General features: G+C 34.1%; 2 protein-coding genes across 8 annotated transcripts in view; both read left to right on the top strand.

Moving 5' to 3' along the window:
* The window catches only part of acj6 (abnormal chemosensory protein 6), a 35,623-nt gene extending 23,130 nt beyond the window's left edge, over positions 1-12,493 (top strand). For 2 of the 4 annotated variants that reach the window (XM_017136838.3, XM_017136836.3), the window contains 6 exons: positions 7,194-7,392; positions 7,447-7,587; positions 8,229-8,460; positions 9,331-9,488; positions 9,546-10,339; positions 10,688-12,493. In XM_017136838.3, the coding sequence (XP_016992327.1) occupies positions 7,194-7,392; positions 7,447-7,587; positions 8,229-8,460; positions 9,331-9,488; positions 9,546-9,607 (792 nt within the window). In that variant the 3' untranslated portion in view covers positions 9,608-10,339; positions 10,688-12,493. Of the gene's footprint in view, positions 1-7,193; positions 7,393-7,446; positions 7,588-8,228; positions 8,461-9,324; positions 9,489-9,545; positions 10,340-10,687 lie in introns of all 4 variants that reach the window. The other 2 variants (XM_017136837.3, XM_017136835.3) reach the window with 1 other exon arrangement.
* Pp1-13C (Protein phosphatase 1 at 13C) lies at positions 13-2,285 on the top strand. Of its 4 annotated transcripts, XM_070218936.1 has the most exons (3): positions 13-329; positions 763-917; positions 976-2,285. In XM_070218936.1, the coding sequence occupies exon 3, from the start codon at positions 1,149-1,151 to the stop codon at positions 2,055-2,057; it is 909 nt and encodes a 302-aa protein (XP_070075037.1). In that variant the 5' UTR covers positions 13-329; positions 763-917; positions 976-1,148; the 3' UTR covers positions 2,058-2,285. The 4 variants fall into 4 exon arrangements, with proteins under 4 accessions (XP_070075037.1, XP_070075039.1, XP_044249368.1 ...); XM_070218938.1 differs by lacking the exon at positions 763-917 and having other exon boundaries at positions 13-251; XM_044393433.2 differs by lacking the exon at positions 763-917.
* Positions 12,494-20,364: the final 7,871 nt, after the last annotated feature.

Genomic DNA, 20,364 nt, shown 5'->3' with positions numbered 1-20,364 from the left:
TTCGATTTTTCATTCATTTAGTTACAAAAAAAAAAGCGGTCACCATTTCCGAGTCAAAATTTGTTTCAAAATTCCAAAGCCACCGCAAAAAGTGACGAGTTCCGGCCAGTCAAAAGTGCATTGTATACCTTTTCCCGATCCCATATCAGTCTATATATCCAGTAATAAATCAGTAATCTTGTTCGTAAACCATCAAAAAATCGCACATAACCTCAAACTGCGAACGTGCGAGTGAGAGGCAAGGAAAAAAGGTGGAGTGAAGAGTGCAAGTGACCGATACATGACCTATGACACAGGGCACCGATCAAGTGAAAGGGTTCTGTAGATCTGTACGTATACAGTAAAATTCACTTAGAGCCGCAAGTATGTCATCAAAATGGATCCAAAGCTAAGAAACTAAACAGAAATCCGGAATTCTATTGGTTTTTAATCTACACTGATAAAAAACCTAGTAAATCCATTAATTTCATATTCCATTGATGGCTGTTTTTAATGGTTTAAAATATGGAAGTAGTAAATTTAAGAAATTTAAACAAGCATTTTATAAATTAATTCTTTTCGTTCAAATATTTTAACTTAATATGTTTTGATTTTAATTTTATGTGTTTGCTTCTTTTTTTCATATATTAAATATGAAATTTTAAATTTAGTATACAGATATTTATTTGTTTTAACAATTTTGTTATCAGTGTAGTCATCTTTATAAATTCAAAACTGTTTTTCATTTACATCATAGTAGTCGTATCACTTTTATGTCTGTAGTTTTGATAGAAGCCAAAAAGCAAAGCGAGAACATATTCATAAAATAAAACAAGGCGACAACAACGCAGCTAGTAAATTGAAAAAAAAAATCAGAAAAATAAAAATAAAAATCAACGCGGAGAAAACGAAGAAGTGAAAGCACGCTGTACAAAATAGTAGTAGTTTAATAGTGAGATATTTAAAAAGCCGTGATAACAATAAATCAAATTACAGGTAAATCAAGTGTATAAGAATATCGATTCAATACCGGTTTGAGGCCTCCAGTTCCCGTCAATTTATCCGGACTATCAGGGTGAGTCCCTGATCCCCAATCAGCACCAACGGCGTCCCAGGCGGTTGGCAGATCCGGCCCGGACAACGTAGCCGCGGCTCGCAAGACCGACGGAATGGCGGAGGTTCTCAATCTGGACAGCATCATTTCCCGCCTCCTGGAGGTGCGTGGCGCCCGACCGGGCAAGAATGTCCAGTTGTCCGAGGGTGAGATACGCGGGTTGTGCCTTAAATCCCGTGAGATCCTGCTGGCCCAACCTATATTACTTGAACTTGAGGCCCCGCTCAAGATTTGCGGCGACATCCATGGCCAGTACTATGATCTATTGCGCCTCTTCGAGTACGGCGGCTATCCGCCCGAATCCAACTATCTGTTCCTGGGCGACTATGTCGATAGGGGCAAACAGTCGCTGGAAACCATCTGCCTGCTGTTGGCCTACAAGATCAAGTACTCGGAGAATTTCTTCCTGCTCCGCGGCAATCACGAATGCGCCAGCATCAATAGGATCTATGGATTCTACGATGAGTGCAAGCGCCGGTATACGATCAAGTTGTGGAAGACCTTCACCGATTGCTTCAACTGCCTGCCCGTGGTGGCGATTGTCGATGAGAAGATCTTCTGCTGCCACGGGGGCTTGTCACCGGATCTGACCTCCATGGAGCAGATACGCCGCATAATGCGACCCACCGATGTGCCGGATCAGGGACTCCTGTGCGACCTCCTTTGGTCCGATCCCGACAAGGACACCATTGGCTGGGGTGAAAACGATCGCGGCGTGAGCTTCACCTTTGGCGCCGAGGTGGTGGGCAAGTTTCTGCAGAAACATGACCTTGACTTGATTTGTCGCGCCCATCAGGTGGTGGAGGATGGCTATGAGTTCTTCGCCAAACGCCAACTGGTCACACTTTTCTCGGCGCCCAACTATTGCGGCGAATTCGATAATGCCGGGGCCATGATGTCCGTGGACGATACGCTAATGTGCTCCTTCCAGATCCTAAAGCCCGTGGAGAAGCGCAAAAAGTAGAAGATCTCAAGAAAAATCGAACCCCAAGAACATATATCACGAAACATAGACAACACAAAACAAATCCCCGTCCCACACTCTCACTCGAAAACAAAGAAAACGAATGCCTATCATGATTACTATGTCGTCAACTGGATCTAAGAACACGCCCCGACCTCAACATGGATCGCAAATGGAATGTACTGATGATTTTAATCCGCACTTTGGTTGTGTATAAAGAATTCTAACGAGTCAAGCTTGGGGTTTTTTTTATTGTGGGGGTTGTGAGGTTATAAAAGAGCATTGGTTGATTAGACAAAAGTGGAAAGTGTTTCTTGTTATTAGAGATTTACTAGAACTACAGCAAGAATATTTGATAATAATATGGAGAGTTTCCTATTTTTCGTTATTTTTTTTTCTTTTTTCTTTTCTTTATCTATTTGACAGTAACTACCTAGAAACTTTTTTTGCATATAAGTTTTCATATTTTAAAATTATTGATTGACAAAAATATTTATTCCTTGAGAATAATATCTTGTGAAGTATTAGGAAACTACAAACTGAATATAAGAAAAAAAACTGTTTATTTGATTTAAAATATGCTTGAAGAATATCTTTATATTATATTTTAAATATTAATATATTTAAAATATGCTTGAAAAATATTTTTACAGTTTTAAGAAGCTATAACAATCTGCTCATGTCCCATTCAAAAACAAATCCTCTTAATAATAGTTATCCCATCCTATTATTTCATCCTATCCTAAGGCCAAAACGCAGAAAAGTATGCTAAGAAATCGGTACGTGAAAAGTGGGTGATTCCCCTCCGAAAAACTCGATTCTATCTGTTCGACTCGAGTGACAAAAGTCACCGACATAATATATTAACAATGCTTAAAAATTAATGAACAATAACAAAGCGCACACACACATGCACACGAAGAGGGGGACAGCAATAGGCGTGAAGAAAGAGAGGGAGAGCGAGTGGCAGACAGACAACAAACAAAAACAATCACAAAGATACAACAAATTGCGCCAAAAACGCTTTATTATGTCGAAAATAAGATGGGAAAAAATAGAGAAAAGGAAAAGGAACCCAGTGTGACAACAACAAATTACATTATATATATAATGAGGTCATTTGCGCGTAAACAATCAGGGGGGCTGTGTGTGGGCTGCCAGAAAAGAAAATAGGAAAAGAAAACTCGGGAGAGAGACAGAGACGGCAGAGAGTGAGAGAGAAAGCCACTCACATGTTTATCAACAAACGGCAAATAAATAAATTATGTTCGCAAATTTGTTAATAAATCATGAAGCTGGAGACCAAAGTCAAAGCGCCAAATTAAAGCAAGCAAGAAAAACAGTTCTCAGGTGGAAGAAAAGTCGCAAAAATCCGCGACAGCGAAATGCCCTTTTGGAGGTTGATAATTTTTAGCGAAAAATGGCCAAAAAAGTATATATTCAGGTTTAAATGATCGATTGAATATTTTATCACGAGTTCAACAAGGTATGGCATTCTATATTCTGGCTATTATTTCCCTTGTTTCGGCCAAGATACTGATATTTTTTGTGAAAAATCAAAATCTTCGCTTTTTGCTGTTTGTAGTAGTTCTTCCGTAAGAATAATAATTAAAATATTTATTTAATATTAATTTAATAAGCTAATATTCATCTTTAATTTCTAAATATTTTTGTTTGAAATAAATTTGTTGCAAACAAAATAGAAGTGTGCCAAATAAAAACCAAATTTATATGCCAACCTTTATTGTAAATCAGGACTTTTTACATTTTAAAGGGTATTTCTTACTTAAAATGGCGTTTTCATGCACACACACACTAACACAATTTAATCTCTATGTGTGTGATGACGGTTGACGTCGCTGCTGCTGAGCAGATATACATATATACATTTATATAGCTACATATACATATATATACATGTTGCAGTAGAAAATCAATGCAGACAACATTTGGCAATTTGGCAGCAGTGCAATTGCAATTGTTTCCTCTTTTTCCGGTTAGCTACTCGTATTTATTTGTATCCTTTCTGTTGCAAATTGTCTTCTATTGTTGCATTTCATTTGTCCCCTGGCCGAAAAAGGGATGGAGATATATGGTACGCCACACCCACAGCCCCACACTCCCCATACCCCCCATACAGTCACTCATACTAGCTCACTCCTTCCATCTCGCTCCGTCTCTGATGTTTCAGATCTGGATACATTGTTTTCCCCACACTTAAAGAAAATGTCATTGGAAAATTGTTTAAAAAAACGAAGGTTTTTAACTTTAACTTAATTTTATGTACTTTAAAATGATTCATTTCCTTTATCACTTTTTGCTACTACAATTAGATATTAATTATTATTAATTTAATTTATTTTTTTAGATATTGTTTTTATATTTCTTGCCTTACTAACTATTTTTAAGGGGCCTTTATTCATTTTTTATTAAAGCAATTTTAAATTATTTATTTCATGTGGACAACAACCGTATACTTTTTTATAAAGAAAAGATTATTTTAAATTTTTTTAAATTTTAAGGTAAATCCAAAATATTAATATTATTTCTTGGCTACTTCAAATATATTTGCAAAATATATTTTACTACTTTTATTTTCTGAATATTTACTTTCCTATTAAATTTTTCAACCATATTGGAAAGTTTTTAATTTCATAATAATTTATTATTGATAATTACCTTTTTAGGGCGACCTTTTAATTGCAACATATAAGTATTATTTTGGCAAACTACAAATTGTTCTATGCATAATCTGGATTATTTTTCCTGTATACGTTTAGCATCCTTTGGCCGCCTTGGAATAATTTTATTAATTACAAATTATGCGCCTAATGAAATGGCCAGCAGGGTGGACCTTTTCGCAGTGGTTTGAGGGTTTTGCGGGTTTGAGGGGGAGGTGGGTGGCTTAGTGGGTGGGTCAGTGGGTAGCAGTAGTATATCCTTCGATGCTGACGTTGATGTTAACGGTAACGGTAACGGTAACGTTAACGCTGGCAGCGACATCGGCACTGCCCACATGAATTTTGCATAAGCCCCAGCCAACCACAATGCAGCACATCCACATCCACATCCTCATCCTACGGGTTTTTGGTTTTTGGAGCTATACGGCCAAGTATTCCCGTCTCCTCTCCCGAATCCTGCTCTCTCTCTCTCTCTCTCTGGCGCCCTCTCCCTCTCGCCTGAGCCGGGATTTTTGGGTCCCGCTTTGGTTTTTCGGCCTGCGCAGGGTGGTTCCGTTCTCTCTGCGTCGATAGAGATGGCACTAGGGCATGCGAAAGAGAGAGAGGGCCAGGGCAGCTCCCTTAGGAGGTCCTGGGTGCGAGAGAGAGCGAGGAAGAGCGAGCGAGAGCGAGAGAGAGAGCGCCAAGGGTGCAAACCAATAACCGTCAGACTAATTTTGGGATTGGTTTATAATTGAAGAGTTTGCCATTGTATTCGGCATGAAAACATTTGGTATGGGGGTAGTATCATCTACATAGTTTTTCATCCAATACACATAAACCCGAAATATACAAAGATGTGTGTTCGTGTGTGTCTTATTGTTCTCCATAGGCCTCTCCTTATCATTTTAGAGTTTTACATAATTGGGCAGGGGGTCCAATTTGCCTCCCCATTTCCCATTTTCGCTATTTTCCTTAACTGTGTCCATTTTCCGGCTGTGCTCGTCAGTGGGGGCGTGGTATGTTTGCCGACTGTACATAGGAGAGCAGAACTAAGCGCTAGTTTTACCCGCCCGACTGCGCCACATTCACAAAAAGATAAATAAATATGAGTGACCCAGCCCCCAGCCACAGCACCGAAGGGCCCCTAGCCCCCCTTTTTCCTATTCAAATGAAAATGGTAACTGGAAAAGCTGCTAAAAACATGATATAGGGGGGAGGCCCCGGCCCGGAAAGTGCGAAAGAGAGGGAATCGAGACTTAGAAAGAGCTGGGAAGAGGCCATCCGGGCTATTTGGCCTTCTGTTGGTACCATACTTTTCATACTTTTCAGCTGTAATCAGTTTAAATGCTTAACAAAGCAACACACAAAAGGAAGGAAGGAAAGAAAGGATGGGGAAAGAAGGGAGCTCCAGCTTTTTAGTTGCTATTCATATTTGTATAAATAATTGAGGAATTCTATAAATATTTGATGGCTAGACAAAAGAGTTGCGAGCGCCCTCGTATCCGTATCCGTATCCCCGTATCTCCATCCGTATCCGTATCCGTTCCATTTCGTTCCGTTTCGTTTCGCTCTCAGTCGTTTTTTGTGTCTGTGTTGGTCTATCTATCTATGTGTGTGTGAGTGGGCCTGATTTCCCGTTCAATTAAAGCTGCCAAAGGGGATCCCCAATCCCCCAACTCCTTCGGAAAAGTAACAAGTGCAGGCTCAAGTAAAAGGGTTGTCAGTTCTCTTCGGGATGGTTGGGGAACAACGACCGAGGACTTTAATTAGAGGTAGCTTTAAATACATTCCCTATGCCGTGAGTGGAAAACTTTACAAATTATCTGCTCACGGGGGTTTACAGTGGGGGGAGGGGGGTTGGGTTTTTGGGTTCTGATTACAACGATAATGATTACCCTGCTAATGATGGTCTTTAAAATCATGCCATTTAGCTAGGTGTACATTCTATATATATATATATGTATAAAGAGATTTATTTTGTAGGTTGTGTACTTGTTTATCTTAGCTTAAAGGATTTTAAGTGGAGTTTTAAAGGGTTTTAATTTTTTGAAATGAAGTGAAATAAAATTAGGTTATATATTTTAACCTGTTTATAGGTCTAGAAAAATATAACTTGGATTTATTCTACGTAGGTTTTTAAAAGGGCTTTAAGATTTTGAAAGGAAAGAATAATACAATTTAATAATATATTTACCCATTCAATAGACTAGAAAAATATACTTTGGACCTATTATAATAGGTGTACTTTGAGACTTTTTAATTTGTAATAACTATTTGGTTTTTCAGTAGATATTTAAAATAATTCCTTAAGATATATTGATTTTTCGGATAGTTAACCACAAATACACCTATAGATATATTGCTAAAAAATTGTTATTGGTGATTGTTGTAGCCAATTGATAGCCTACTTTCCCACAACCACTCAACGCTAATGTATTAATATTTAACAATAATTGAATTTCCCAATATTTAGGAAAATCCCTTTTCCCGGCAGATGCACCACTCGATGGACCAGCTGGACATGCTGGACCCGACGGGCTCGATGACCACGCTGGCGCCCATCTCGGAGTCGCCGCTGACGCCCACACACCAACACCTGCACGGTTCCTATCACAGCATGAATCACATGATGAGCCACCACCATCCGGGCACGTTAAGTGGCCACACGGGGGGTAAGTGACGATCGGCCACTTTGGTTGCCTGCTCCTCTACAGATATCTCCACAGGACACCATGGACACTCAGCGGTACATCATCCTGTTATCACGGCGGCGGTAGCTGCCGCTGGCCTGCATCCCGACACAGATACCGATCCTCGCGAGCTGGAGGCGTTTGCGGAGCGCTTCAAGCAGCGGCGCATCAAGCTGGGTTAGTTGTCCAAAAATTAGAGTTTAAAATTAAATACAAATAAAAAATTTAAGATTTCAATGATTAGAAAAAATCAGAACAAAAAAAACTAAGATAAAATAACTAGGTTGGGTAACTAAAAAACTTTATTTATACAACACAAAATTTAAATGATAAAGAAAAGTCAGAAATAATTAAATTTATATAACTTAGTTAAAGAGCTACAAAACCATATTAAGTATTGTACGCTTTGTCTTGAAAATAATAAACTAAATTATGAAATAGAATATTAAAAAGAATCTAAGCAATTGACTTGAAAAATATTTTAAATGTTGTTCAATATTGTTAATAGGATTTCTTCTGATATTAATTTTAGAATCAATATTAATACAACGATTTTTTAAATAGTTTTAAAATCATATAGGGCTAAATAATTAAATTTTGATTTTATGTATTTATTTATTTTTCCCCCAAAATAAAACAAAAAAGGTACTTCATTACCCTCTGAAATAACATTTTTTATACCTATAAAAAATTACAAAATGATTTAGTGTTAATTATTTTTAGAAAATAACAAAAATAGAAAAGTTTACAGTATATTCATCACGGATGAATTAATTAATCGCGAATTAATTATTATTTTTCGTATTCTCAAATTGCAGGTGTCACGCAGGCGGACGTGGGCAAAGCCCTGGCCAATCTCAAGTTACCTGGCGTCGGTGCGCTGTCGCAGAGCACGATCTGTCGCTTCGAGAGCCTGACGCTGTCGCACAACAACATGATCGCCCTGAAGCCCATCCTGCAGGCGTGGCTTGAGGAGGCCGAGGCGCAGGCGAAAAACAAGCGGCGCGATCCCGATGCGCCCAGTGTCCTGCCGGCGGGCGAAAAGAAAAGGTAGAAAGTGTTTTAATCGACCCCCGGTAGCGTAGCCCCAGCCCAGACCTTAAAAACCTTAAACCTTCAGCTCAATCCCAATCCGAATCCCAAACCGAAACCCTCCTCCAGCATCCGAGCGCGAAGTAATTGGCCAGACACCAAAAACACAATGAGACATGAAATAAGAGACCAAATTGAAGCCCGGATTTGAACAGACGGATAGCCCATAAGCGAATTTAAACGCCGTGGAATAGCCTAATTAATTTATAATTTATTTGGCTTACGTGTTCTTATTTTTGTCAGAAAAATTAATAACTTATGTAGTTATACAGTTAACCATTTATTCTTGAAAGCGACATCTAACGTTGAATTTAATTTCATCAATAGGGTCAAAGTTCGTAAAGCGCCACCTACTTTTGGGATACATATTTGGTCTTTTTTCTTTTTTTTCACTATATATTGGGCATTACAAATATGTCATTTCTCCGTTTTGTTTTAGGGCTTACAAACATTTAGTTTTTAAATATTTTAACTACATTTTGAAGTTCTTATTTCTATAAATTTTTTTTTCTTGAAGGGAAAAATCAAATAAATTTTGTACTTTTTTTTTAATATAACTTAAATAAAAATTCAATTACCATATTTTCTATATTAATGATTATGGGCTATTGTCACACCAAATCCCTATTTACTACAAATAAAAACGAAGATACATATATCGAAAAAATTAGGACTATTCGCATCGATCGACCACATATCCGCCATTATATACCGAAAACCATACCATTTAATACCGAAACACCTAGCGACCACCGACTACCGACCGTCCCATCAGCTTAGGGCCCCGCTTCTAAAGTAATCTATATCGAGTCTTTTTTCAAGAAAAAGGACTTCCATTGCGGCACCCGAAAAGCGTTCTTTGGAAGCCTACTTTGCCGTCCAGCCGAGGCCATCCGGTGAGAAAATCGCAGCGATTGCCGAAAAGCTGGATTTGAAGAAAAACGTGGTGCGCGTCTGGTTCTGCAATCAACGTCAAAAACAAAAACGTATGAAATTTGCCGCTCAACAACACTGACAATCAAATAATACAGCCACACAATTAGGTATAGTTAGTAGTGTAACACCCTCAATGACTGGCCACGGTTCGGCGGGATTTGGATACTGATAGTCGTTTATGACGGCAGCGGCGGCGGTTAACACGGCGGCAGCAGCGGGAGCGGCGGCAGCGGGAGCGGCGGCAGCGGCGGCGGCATCATCGGCGTGTCTGGGCGACTATTACCTTTAGTGATCTGATTCTGATCTGAATTCCGGTTCGGGTTTTTGGTTCTGATCCTGAAACATAACCTCAAACTGAAACTGCATACTGGTGTACTCTGGACACACTGATCCCGAACCCTGATCCTCAAAAACATATTTAGTATTCTTCAGAATGCAGAAGCAGCGGCAGCAGCAGCAGCAACACCTAACCACCACCTAACCATCACCTAACCTTCAGCTAACCATCACCACAACAACAGCAGAAACAGCAGCAACTACTTCTCTCTATATCTTTCCACTCAGTAATCTCAACCCAGCAGCGGCCCAACAGTACTAATCATAGCCGAATTACACACAACTAAAACATTTATACACCTTCTACAGTGAAAATATAACCCCTACCATTCAGAGAAAACCCCCAGCCCCCACCCCCACAACCCGAAGAAAAAAAAACAAAAAAGGAGAGAAGAAAACTCGAGCAATACCCGAGCAACAACAACAACATCGATTGCAAATAATACTCAAAATGAGAATGCTAAATGATTACCAAGAAATACAAGAATTTTTTTAGGAACGAATAATGAAACAATGGACCAACATATCAAATGCAATAATTTATTGAATTGTATAAGAAAAAAAGGTAAGCGGCACTGAGAAAAATGTATACCATTTTAGGATATATGATTAAATTAAATCATTATTTTATGTGTAAAAAATTATAGCAAAAATAAGCTATTTTATATATATTTCCTAAATATTGAGCACCTAAATAAATAAAAAAGTATCTGTAAAGAATACATTTTTTAAACATTTATTTGAAAATTATGTAGCAAAAATCTTACAAAAGTTAGCTAATATTTTATTTTTTCAAATGCAAAAATAATTCTGTAAGGAATAACTTTTTTGAATATTTCTTTAAGCACTTATTGTTGATGCTTACATTCCTATCCGTTTTTATATATTTTTTATGTTTTGTTTTTTTTTTCAGAACAAAAACGAGCAAAGAAAGCGGAGAACAAATTGAAATGATAAATCAATTGAACACGGGCCTTCCCCCTCCAAAATGAGAAACCCCCCAACTGCTACTGCCCAAAAACAAGGATACACAGGATAACTAACACACAAATACAGACAGACGACTACACCAACACAGACACACAGACACAGACACAAACACAGAGACAGAGACACTCAAAGACCAAAAGAATGCCAAGAAATTGCTTCAAGTGATCCGATAATAAGAATCTAAGCTTATAAATCTAAGGAAAAGGCAAAATGAATGTGGACGAGAGCTGGGCGAAAAAATAAAGCAAGGACAGCAGCAACATCAGCAATGGAAATTGCAGCCACAGCAGCAACATGAGTTGCATGTTGCAGCAGCAACAGAAGCTACCACTACACAGACAACCCCCACGCCCCCTTTCCCCCTTCCCATTTTCCCCTTCCCCCACAAAAACCTAAGCGATATGCATTAGCCACTGTATATATACTATATACATATATAAGGACTTTGATTCGATTGTAAATACCGCAGCAATATATGTAACACACCCACACACACATCAACTGTAGCCAAAAGAAACCCGAAAAACAAAAAGATTTTCAGCTAGCTTACAGTAGAGTTCCCATTCAAAGCATACTAATCCTAAATCTTAAGTAGAGCTTAAAAATTATCGATATTTTTGATACGTATTGTCGAAACATCAAAAATATCGATACATTTTATATCGATGTCGATATCGAATTAACTATCGAGAAATAATAAACTCTCGATATGTTTTCAAGCTCTAATCCCAAGTCCTAAATCCTAAATCCCAAGTCTTTAATCCCTAATCCTTAAGTCCCCCAGAAGCCACCCTGATTTCCCCCCTGCCAAACGAGAAAAACACACTCAACCCCAAAAACCAAAACAGCTAAGCAAAAGGCATAATTTAATTTTTTTTGTCTAATTATAAGTAAACTAATGCAAAAGAGGATATCAACAAAAACAAAAAGATAAAACCCGGAGAAAACCCCTCAAAAAATTATGTTAGCAGCAACTGGAGATATTGCAACGAATTTAAAATGTTGCCAAACTAAACTAAACTAATGCAGAAAGAGAAACCCAAAAAAATCATATATAAATAAAAACAAAAACAACTCTATGACAACTATGAATTACATATAAATATATAGTATATATATAAAGAATTTTAAAAAAATTATATACTATACATAACATTTTTTTTGTTTTTTTTTATTGTATAATTTAGCACATTTCATAGTTTAAACTAGAATTGTACATATAAATGAAGAAGAAATATAAAGGTATTGGATAATGATATATATATATAAATATATATATATATATAGCGTGCGTGTGAGTGATTTTGAATGAGTAGCCATAAAATAAAGAAAAAACCCAAAAAACCAAAGTCAAGACAAGCGCGAAATTCAATAATAATTTTAAACGAAAAGCTAAATAAATAATAAAAATAGTTTTGTATCAAAAAAAGGAATGAAAAGAAAAAACAAAACATTTTGCCGACAAATTAGTGCATAAAAACAAATGTAAACCAAGTAAAAACATAAAAATTTTTTTCATAAAACATAAAACCATACAAAAAGCGCATAATAATATTTATAAAAAATTATAATACAATACCATTGATAACGGACATGCCCAAGCTCATAACTACATTTAAATTTAATTTTAGTAGTTTCTAGACACAAGAAATACTGTAGCATGAAAATCAATTGATTGCAGCGCTCGAGTGCTGGCGGAGATATATAAGTAAATAATAAAAATGCAGCAAAAAAGCAACAAAAAATGAAACATCCAATTTTGACTTCTTAATGGAATGGATATTTTTGGGTAAATTAAGGAGTAAATAAAAATATAACAAGTTCAGAAAGGTATGACAATCCATACTTTGAATCAGTATTTCCTTTGATATAGCGAAAAAAGGGTTTTGTTTTTTTTTTTGGAAATTCGGGATTTCAGTTTTTGACAGAAATTGGAATTTTTTCTTTTGGGTTTTTTGCTGTAACTTGGCCAAAAATGGTCCTACACCAAAAATACATACTGTTTTGAACAGATAACAAAATTTGCTATAAATCCAGTTCAGAAAGGTATGACATCCATACTTTGAATCAGTATTTGCTTTGTCATAGCGAAAAAACGGGTTTTGTTTTTTTTTGGAAATTCGGGATTTCAGTTTTTGACAAATTTTGGAATTTTTTCTTTTGGGTTTTTTGCTGTAACTTGGCCAAAAATGGTCCTACACCAAAAATACATACTGTTTTGAACAGATAACAAAATTTGCTATAAATCCATAATACTTTCCGTGTGATTTTGGAAAAATAAAATTTTAGCCAATTTTTAATTTTTTTATAAGGGGGTACCCCATGATTTTTTGCGAAAAATTAAAAATAACTAAATTGTCAAGGTTTAAATGCCAATCGTTAGGAAATTTAATAACGAGTTCAGAAAGGTATGACAATCCATACTTTGAATCAGTATTTGCTTTGATATAGCGAAAAAACGGGTTTTGTTTTTTTTTTTGAAATTCGGGATTTCAGTTTTTGACAAAAACTGGAATTTTTTCTTTTGGGTTTTTTGCTGTAACTTGGCCAAAAATGGTCCTACACCAAAAATACATACTGTTTTGAACAGATAACAAAATTTGCTATAAATCCATAATACTTTCCGTGGGATTTTGGAAAAATAAAATTTTAGCCAATTTTTAATTTTTTTATAAGGGGGTACCCCATGATTTTTTGCGAAAAATTAAAAATAACTAAATTGTCAAGGTTTAAATGCCAATCGTTAGGAAATTTAATAACGAGTTCAGAAAGGTATGACAATCCATACTTTGAATCAGTATTTGCTCTGTTATAGCGAAAAAACGGGGTTTGTTTTTTTTTGGAAATTCGGGATTTCAGTTTTTGACAAAAATTGGAATTTTTTCTTTTGGGTTTTTTGCTGTAACTTGGCCAAAAATGGTCCTACACCAAAAATACATACTGTTTTGAACAGATAACAAAATTTGCTATAAATCCATAATACTTTCCGTGTGATTTTGGAAAAATAAAATTTTAGCCAATTTTTAATTTTTTTATAAGGGGGTACCCCATGATTTTTTGCGAAAAATTAAAAATAACTAAATTGTCAAGGTTTAAATGCCAATCGTTAGGAAATTTAATAACGAGTTCAGAAAGGTATGACAATCCATACTTTGAATCAGTATTTGCTTTGTCATAGCGAAAAAACGGGTTTTGTTTTTTTTTGGAAATTCGGGATTTCAGTTTTTGACAAATTTTGGAATTTTTTCTTTTGGGTTTTTTGCTGTAACTTGGCCAAAAATGGTCCTACACCAAAAATACATACTGTTTTGAACAGATAACAAAATTTGCTATAAATCCATAATACTTTCCGTGGGATTTTGGAAAAATAAAATTTTAGCCAATTTTTAATTTTTTTATAAGGGGGTACCCCATGATTTTTTGCGAAAAATTAAAAATAACTAAATTGTCAAGGTTTAAATGCCAATCGTTAGGAAATTTAATAACGAGTTCAGAAAGGTATGACAATCCATACTTTGAATCAGTATTTGCTCTGTTATAGCGAAAAAACGGGGTTTGTTTTTTTTTGGAAATTCGGGATTTCAGTTTTTGACAAAAATTGGAATTTTTTCTTTTGGGTTTTTTGCTGTAACTTGGCCAAAAATGGTCCTACACCAAAAATACATACTGTTTTGAACAGATAACAAAATTTGCTATAAATCCATAATACTTTCCGTGTGATTTTGGAAAAATAAAATTTTAGCCAATTTTTAATTTTTTTATAAGGGGGTACCCCATGATTTTTTGCGAAAAATTAAAAATAACTAAATTGTCAAGGTTTAAATGCCAATCGTTAGGAAATTTAATAACGAGTTCAGAAAGGTATGACAATCCATACTTTGAATCAGTATTTGCTCTGTTATAGCGAAAAAACGGGGTTTGTTTTTTGTTGGAAATTCGGGATTTCAGTTTTTGACAAAAATTGGAATTTTTTCTTTTGGGTTTTTTGCTGTAACTTGGCCAAAAATGGTCCTACACCAAAAATACATACTGTTTTGAACAGATAACAAAATTTGCTATAAATCCATAATACTTTCCGTGTGATTTTGGAAAAATAAAATTTTAGCCAATTTTTAATTTTTTTATAAGGGGGTACCCCATGATTTTTTGCGAAAAATTAAAAATAACTAAATTGTCAAGGTTTAAATGCCAATCGTTAGGAAATTTAATAACGAGTTCAGAAAGGTATGACAATCCATACTTTGAATCAGTATTTGCTTTGATATAGCGAAAAAACGGGTTTTGTTTTTTTTTGGAAATTCGGGATTTCAGTTTTTGACGAAATTTGGAATTTTTTCTTTTGGGTTTTTTGCTGTAACTTGGCCAAAAATGGTCCTACACCAAAAATACATACTGTTTTGAACAGATAACAAAATTTGCTATAAATCCATAATACTTTCCGTGTGATTTTGGAAAAATAAAATTTTAGCCAATTTTTAATTTTTTTATAAGGGGGTACCCCATGATTTTTTGCGAAAAATTAAAAATAACTAAATTGTCAAGGTTTAAATGCCAATCGTTAGGAAATTTAATAACGAGTTCAGAAAGGTATGACAATCCATACTTTGAATCAGTATTTCCTTTGATACAGCGAAAAACCGGGTTTTGTTTTTTTTTTTTGAAATTCGGGATTTCAGTTTTTGACAAAAATTGGAATTTTTTCTTTTGGGTTTTTTGCTGTAACTTGGCCAAAAATGGTCCTACACCAAAAATACATACTGTTTTGAACAGATAACAAAATTTGCTATAAATCCATAATACTTTCCGTGTGATTTTGGAAAAATAAAATTTTAGCCAATTTTTAATTTTTTTATAAGGGGGTACCCCATGATTTTTTGCGAAAAATTAAAAATAACTAAATTGTCAAGGTTTAAATGCCAATCGTTAGGAAATTTAATAACGAGTTCAGAAAGGTATGACAATCCATACTTTGAATCAGTATTTCCTTTGATACAGCGAAAAACCGGGTTTTGTTTTTTTTTTTTGAAATTCGGGATTTCAGTTTTTGACAAAAATTGGAATTTTTTCTTTTGGGTTTTTTGCTGTAACTTGGCCAAAAATGGTCCTACACCAAAAATACATACTGTTTTGAACAGATAACAAAATTTGCTATAAATCCATAATACTTTCCGTGTGATTTTGGAAAAATAAAATTTTAGCCAATTTTTAATTTTTTTATAAGGGGGTACCCCATGATTTTTTGCGAAAAATTAAAAATAACTAAATTGTCAAGGTTTAAATGCCAATCGTTAGGAAATTTAATAACGAGTTCAGAAAGGTATGACAATCCATACTTTGAATCAGTATTTGCTCTGTTATAGCGAAAAAACGGGTTTTGTTTTTTTTTGGAAATTCGGGATTTCAGTTTTTGACAAAATTTGGAATTTTTTCTTTTGGGTTTTTTGCTGTAACTTGGCCAAAAATGGTCCTACACCAAAAATACATACTGTTTTGAACAGATAACAAAATTTGCTATAAATCCATAATACTTTCCGTGTGATTTTGGAAAAATAAAATTTTAGCCAATTTTTAATTTTTTTATAAGGGGGTACCCCATGATTTTTTGCGAAAAATTAAAAATAACTAAATTGTCAAGGTTTAAATGCCAATCGTTAGGAAATTTAATAACGAGTTCAGAAAGGTATGACAATCCATACTTTGAATCAGTATTTGCTCTGTTATAGCGAAAAAACGGGTTTTGTTTTTTTTTGGAAATTCGGGATTTCAGTTTTTGACAAAATTTGGAATTTTTTCTTTTGGATTTTTTGCTGTAACTTGGCCAAAAATGGTCCTACACCAAAAATACATACTGTTTTGAACAGATAACAAAATTTGCTATAAATCCATAATACTTTCCGTGTGATTTTGGAAAAATAAAATTTTAGCCAATTTTTAATTTTTTTATAAGGGGGTACCCCATGATTTTTTGCGAAAAATTAAAAATAACTAAATTGTCAAGGTTTAAATGCCAATCGTTAGGAAATTTAATAACGAGTTCAGAAAGGTATGACAATCCATACTTTGAATCAGTATTTCCTATGATATAACGAAAAAACGGGTTTTGTTTTTTTTTTGGAAATTCGGGATTTCAGTTTTTGACAAAAATTGGAATTTTTTCTTTTGGGTTTTTTGCTGTAACTTGGCCAAAAATGCTCCTACACCAAAAATACATACTGTTTTGAACAGATAACAAAATTTGCTATAAATCCATAATACTTTCCGTGTGATTTTGGAAAAATAAAATTTTAGCCAATTTTTAATTTTTTTATAAGGGGGTACCCCATGATTTTTTGCGAAAAATTAAAAATAACTAAATTGTCAAGGTTTAAATGCCAATCGTTAGGAAATTTAATAACGAGTTCAGAAAGGTATGACAATCCATACTTTGAATCAGTATTTGCTTTGATATAGCGAAAAAACGGGTTTTGTTTTTTTTTGGAAATTCGGGATTTCAGTTTTTGACAAAAATTGGAATTTTTTCTTTTGGGTTTTTTGCTGTAACTTGGCCAAAAATGGTCCTACACCAAAAATACATACTGTTTTGAACAGATAACAAAATTTGCTATAAATCCATAATACTTTCCGTGTCATTTTGGAAAAATAAAATTTTAGCCAATTTTTAATTTTTTTATAAGGGGGTACCCCATGATTTTTTGCGAAAAATTAAAAATAACTAAATTGTCAAGGTTTAAATGCCAATCGTTAGGAAATTTAATAACGAGTTCAGAAAGGTATGACAATCCATACTTTGAATCAGTATTTGCTTTGTCATAGCGAAAAAACGGGTTTTGTTTTTTTTTGGAAATTCGGGATTTCAGTTTTTGACAAAAATTGGAATTTTTTCTTTTGGGTTTTTTGCTGTAACTTGGCCAAAAATGGTCCTACACCAAAAATACATACTGTTTTGAACAGATAACAAAATTTGCTATAAATCCATAATACTTTCCGTGTCATTTTGGAAAAATAAAATTTTAGCCAATTTTTAATTTTTTTATAAGGGGGTACCCCATGATTTTTTGCGAAAAATTAAAAATAACTAAATTGTCAAGGTTTAAATGCCAATCGTTAGGAAATTTAATAACGAGTTCAGAAAGGTATGACAATCCATACTTTGAATCAGTATTTGCTTTGATATAGCGAAAAAACGGGTTTTGTTTTTTTTTGGAAATTCGGGATTTCAGTTTTTGACAAAAATTGGAATTTTTTCTTTTGGGTTTTTTGCTGTAACTTGGCCAAAAATGGTCCTACACCAAAAATACATACTGTTTTGAACAGATAACAAAATTTGCTATAAATCCATAATACTTTCCGTGTCATTTTGGAAAAATAAAATTTTAGCCAATTTTTAATTTTTTTATAAGGGGGTACCCCATGATTTTTTGCGAAAAATTAAAAATAACTAAATTGTCAAGGTTTAAATGCCAATCGTTAGGAAATTTAATAACGAGTTCAGAAAGGTATGACAATCCATACTTTGAATCAGTATTTCCTATGATATAACGAAAAAACGGGTTTTGTTTTTTTTTTTGAAATTCGGGATTTCAGTTTTTGACAAAAATTGGAATTTTTTCTTTTGGGTTTTTTGCTGTAACTTGGCCAAAAATGGTCCTACACCAAAAATACATACTGTTTTGAACAGATAACAAAATTTGCTATAAATCCATAATACTTTCCGTGTGATTTTGGAAAAATAAAATTTTAGCCAATTTTTAATTTTTTTATAAGGGGGTACCCCATGATTTTTTGCGAAAAATTAAAAATAACTAAATTGTCAAGGTTTAAATGCCAATCGTAAGGAAATTTAATAACGAGTTCAGAAAGGTATGACAATCCATACTTTGAATCAGTATTTGCTTTGTTATAGCGAAAAAACGGGTTTTGTTTTTTTTTGGAAATTCGGGATTTCAGTTTTTGACAAAATTTGGAATTTTTTCTTTTGGGTTTTTTGCTGTAACTTGGCCAAAAATGGTCCTTCACCAAAAATACATACTGTTTTGAACAGATAACAAAATTTGCTATAAATCTATAATACTTTCCGTGTGATTTTGGAAAAATAAAATTTTAGCCAATTTTTAATTTTTTTATAAGGGGGTACCCCATGATTTTTTGCGAAAAATTAAAAATAACTAAATTGTCAAGGCTTAAATGCCAATCGTTAGGAAATTTAATAACGAGTCCAGAAAGGTATGACAATCCATACTTTGAATCAGTATTTGCTTTGATATAGCGAAAAAACGGGTTTTGTTTTTTTTTGGAAATTCGGGATTTCAGTTTTTGACAAAAATTGGAATTTTTTCTTTTGGGTTTTTTGCTGTAACTTGGCCAAAAATGGTCCTACACCAAAAATACATACTGTTTTGAACAGATAACAAAATTTGCTATAAATCCATAATACTTTCCGTGTCATTTTGGAAAAATAAAATTTTAGCCAATTTTTAATTTTTTTATAAGGGGGTACCCCATGATTTTTTGCGAAAAATTAAAAATAACTAAATTGTCAAGGTTTAAATGCCAATCGTTAGGAAATTTAATAACGAGTTCAGAAAGGTATGACAATCCATACTTTGAATCAGTATTTCCTATGATATAACGAAAAAACGGGTTTTGTTTTTTTTTTTGAAATTCGGGATTTCAGTTTTTGACAAAAATTGGAATTTTTTCTTTTGGGTTTTTTGCTGTAACTTGGCCAAAAATGGTCCTACACCAAAAATACATACTGTTTTGAACAGATAACAAAATTTGCTATAAATCCATAATACTTTCCGTGTGATTTTGGAAAAATAAAATTTTAGCCAATTTTTAATTTTTTTATAAGGGGGTACCCCATGATTTTTTGCGAAAAATTAAAAATAACTAAATTGTCAAGGTTTAAATGCCAATCGTAAGGAAATTTAATAACGAGTTCAGAAAGGTATGACAATCCATACTTTGAATCAGTATTTGCTTTGTTATAGCGAAAAAACGGGTTTTGTTTTTTTTTGGAAATTCGGGATTTCAGTTTTTGACAAAATTTGGAATTTTTTCTTTTGGGTTTTTTGCTGTAACTTGGCCAAAAATGGTCCTTCACCAAAAATACATACTGTTTTGAACAGATAACAAAATTTGCTATAAATCCATAATACTTTCCGTGTGATTTTGGAAAAATAAAATTTTAGCCAATTTTTAATTTTTTTATAAGGGGGTACCCCATGATTTTTTGCGAAAAATTAAAAATAACTAAATTGTCAAGGCTTAAATGCCAATCGTTAGGAAATTTAATAACGAGTCCAGAAAGGTATGACAATCCATACTTTGAATCAGTATTTGCTTTGATATAGCGAAAAAACGGGTTTTGTTTTTTTTTGGAAATTCGGGATTTCAGTTTTTGACAAAAATTGGAATTTTTTCTTTTGGGTTTTTTGCTGTAACTTGGCCAAAAATGGTCCTACACCAAAAATACATACTGTTTTGAAAAACTAAAAATAACTAAATTGTCAAGGTTTAAATGCCAATCGTTAGGAAATTTAATAACGAGTTCAGAAAGGTATGACAATCCATACTTTGAATCAGTATTTGCTTTGA

The sequence above is a fragment of the Drosophila takahashii genome, chromosome X (assembly GCF_030179915.1).
Source record: "Drosophila takahashii strain IR98-3 E-12201 chromosome X, DtakHiC1v2, whole genome shotgun sequence".
NCBI classification, from domain to species: domain Eukaryota; kingdom Metazoa; phylum Arthropoda; class Insecta; order Diptera; family Drosophilidae; genus Drosophila; species Drosophila takahashii.
The sequence above is the reverse complement of the archived record's forward strand: the minus strand, read 5'-3'. Positions and strand labels throughout refer to the sequence as shown.

Coding starts and splice junctions, on each gene's coding strand:
- Pp1-13C (XM_070218938.1), top strand. CDS start 1,149: ATGGCGGAGGTTCTCAATCTGGACAGCATCATTTCCCGCCTCCTGGAG.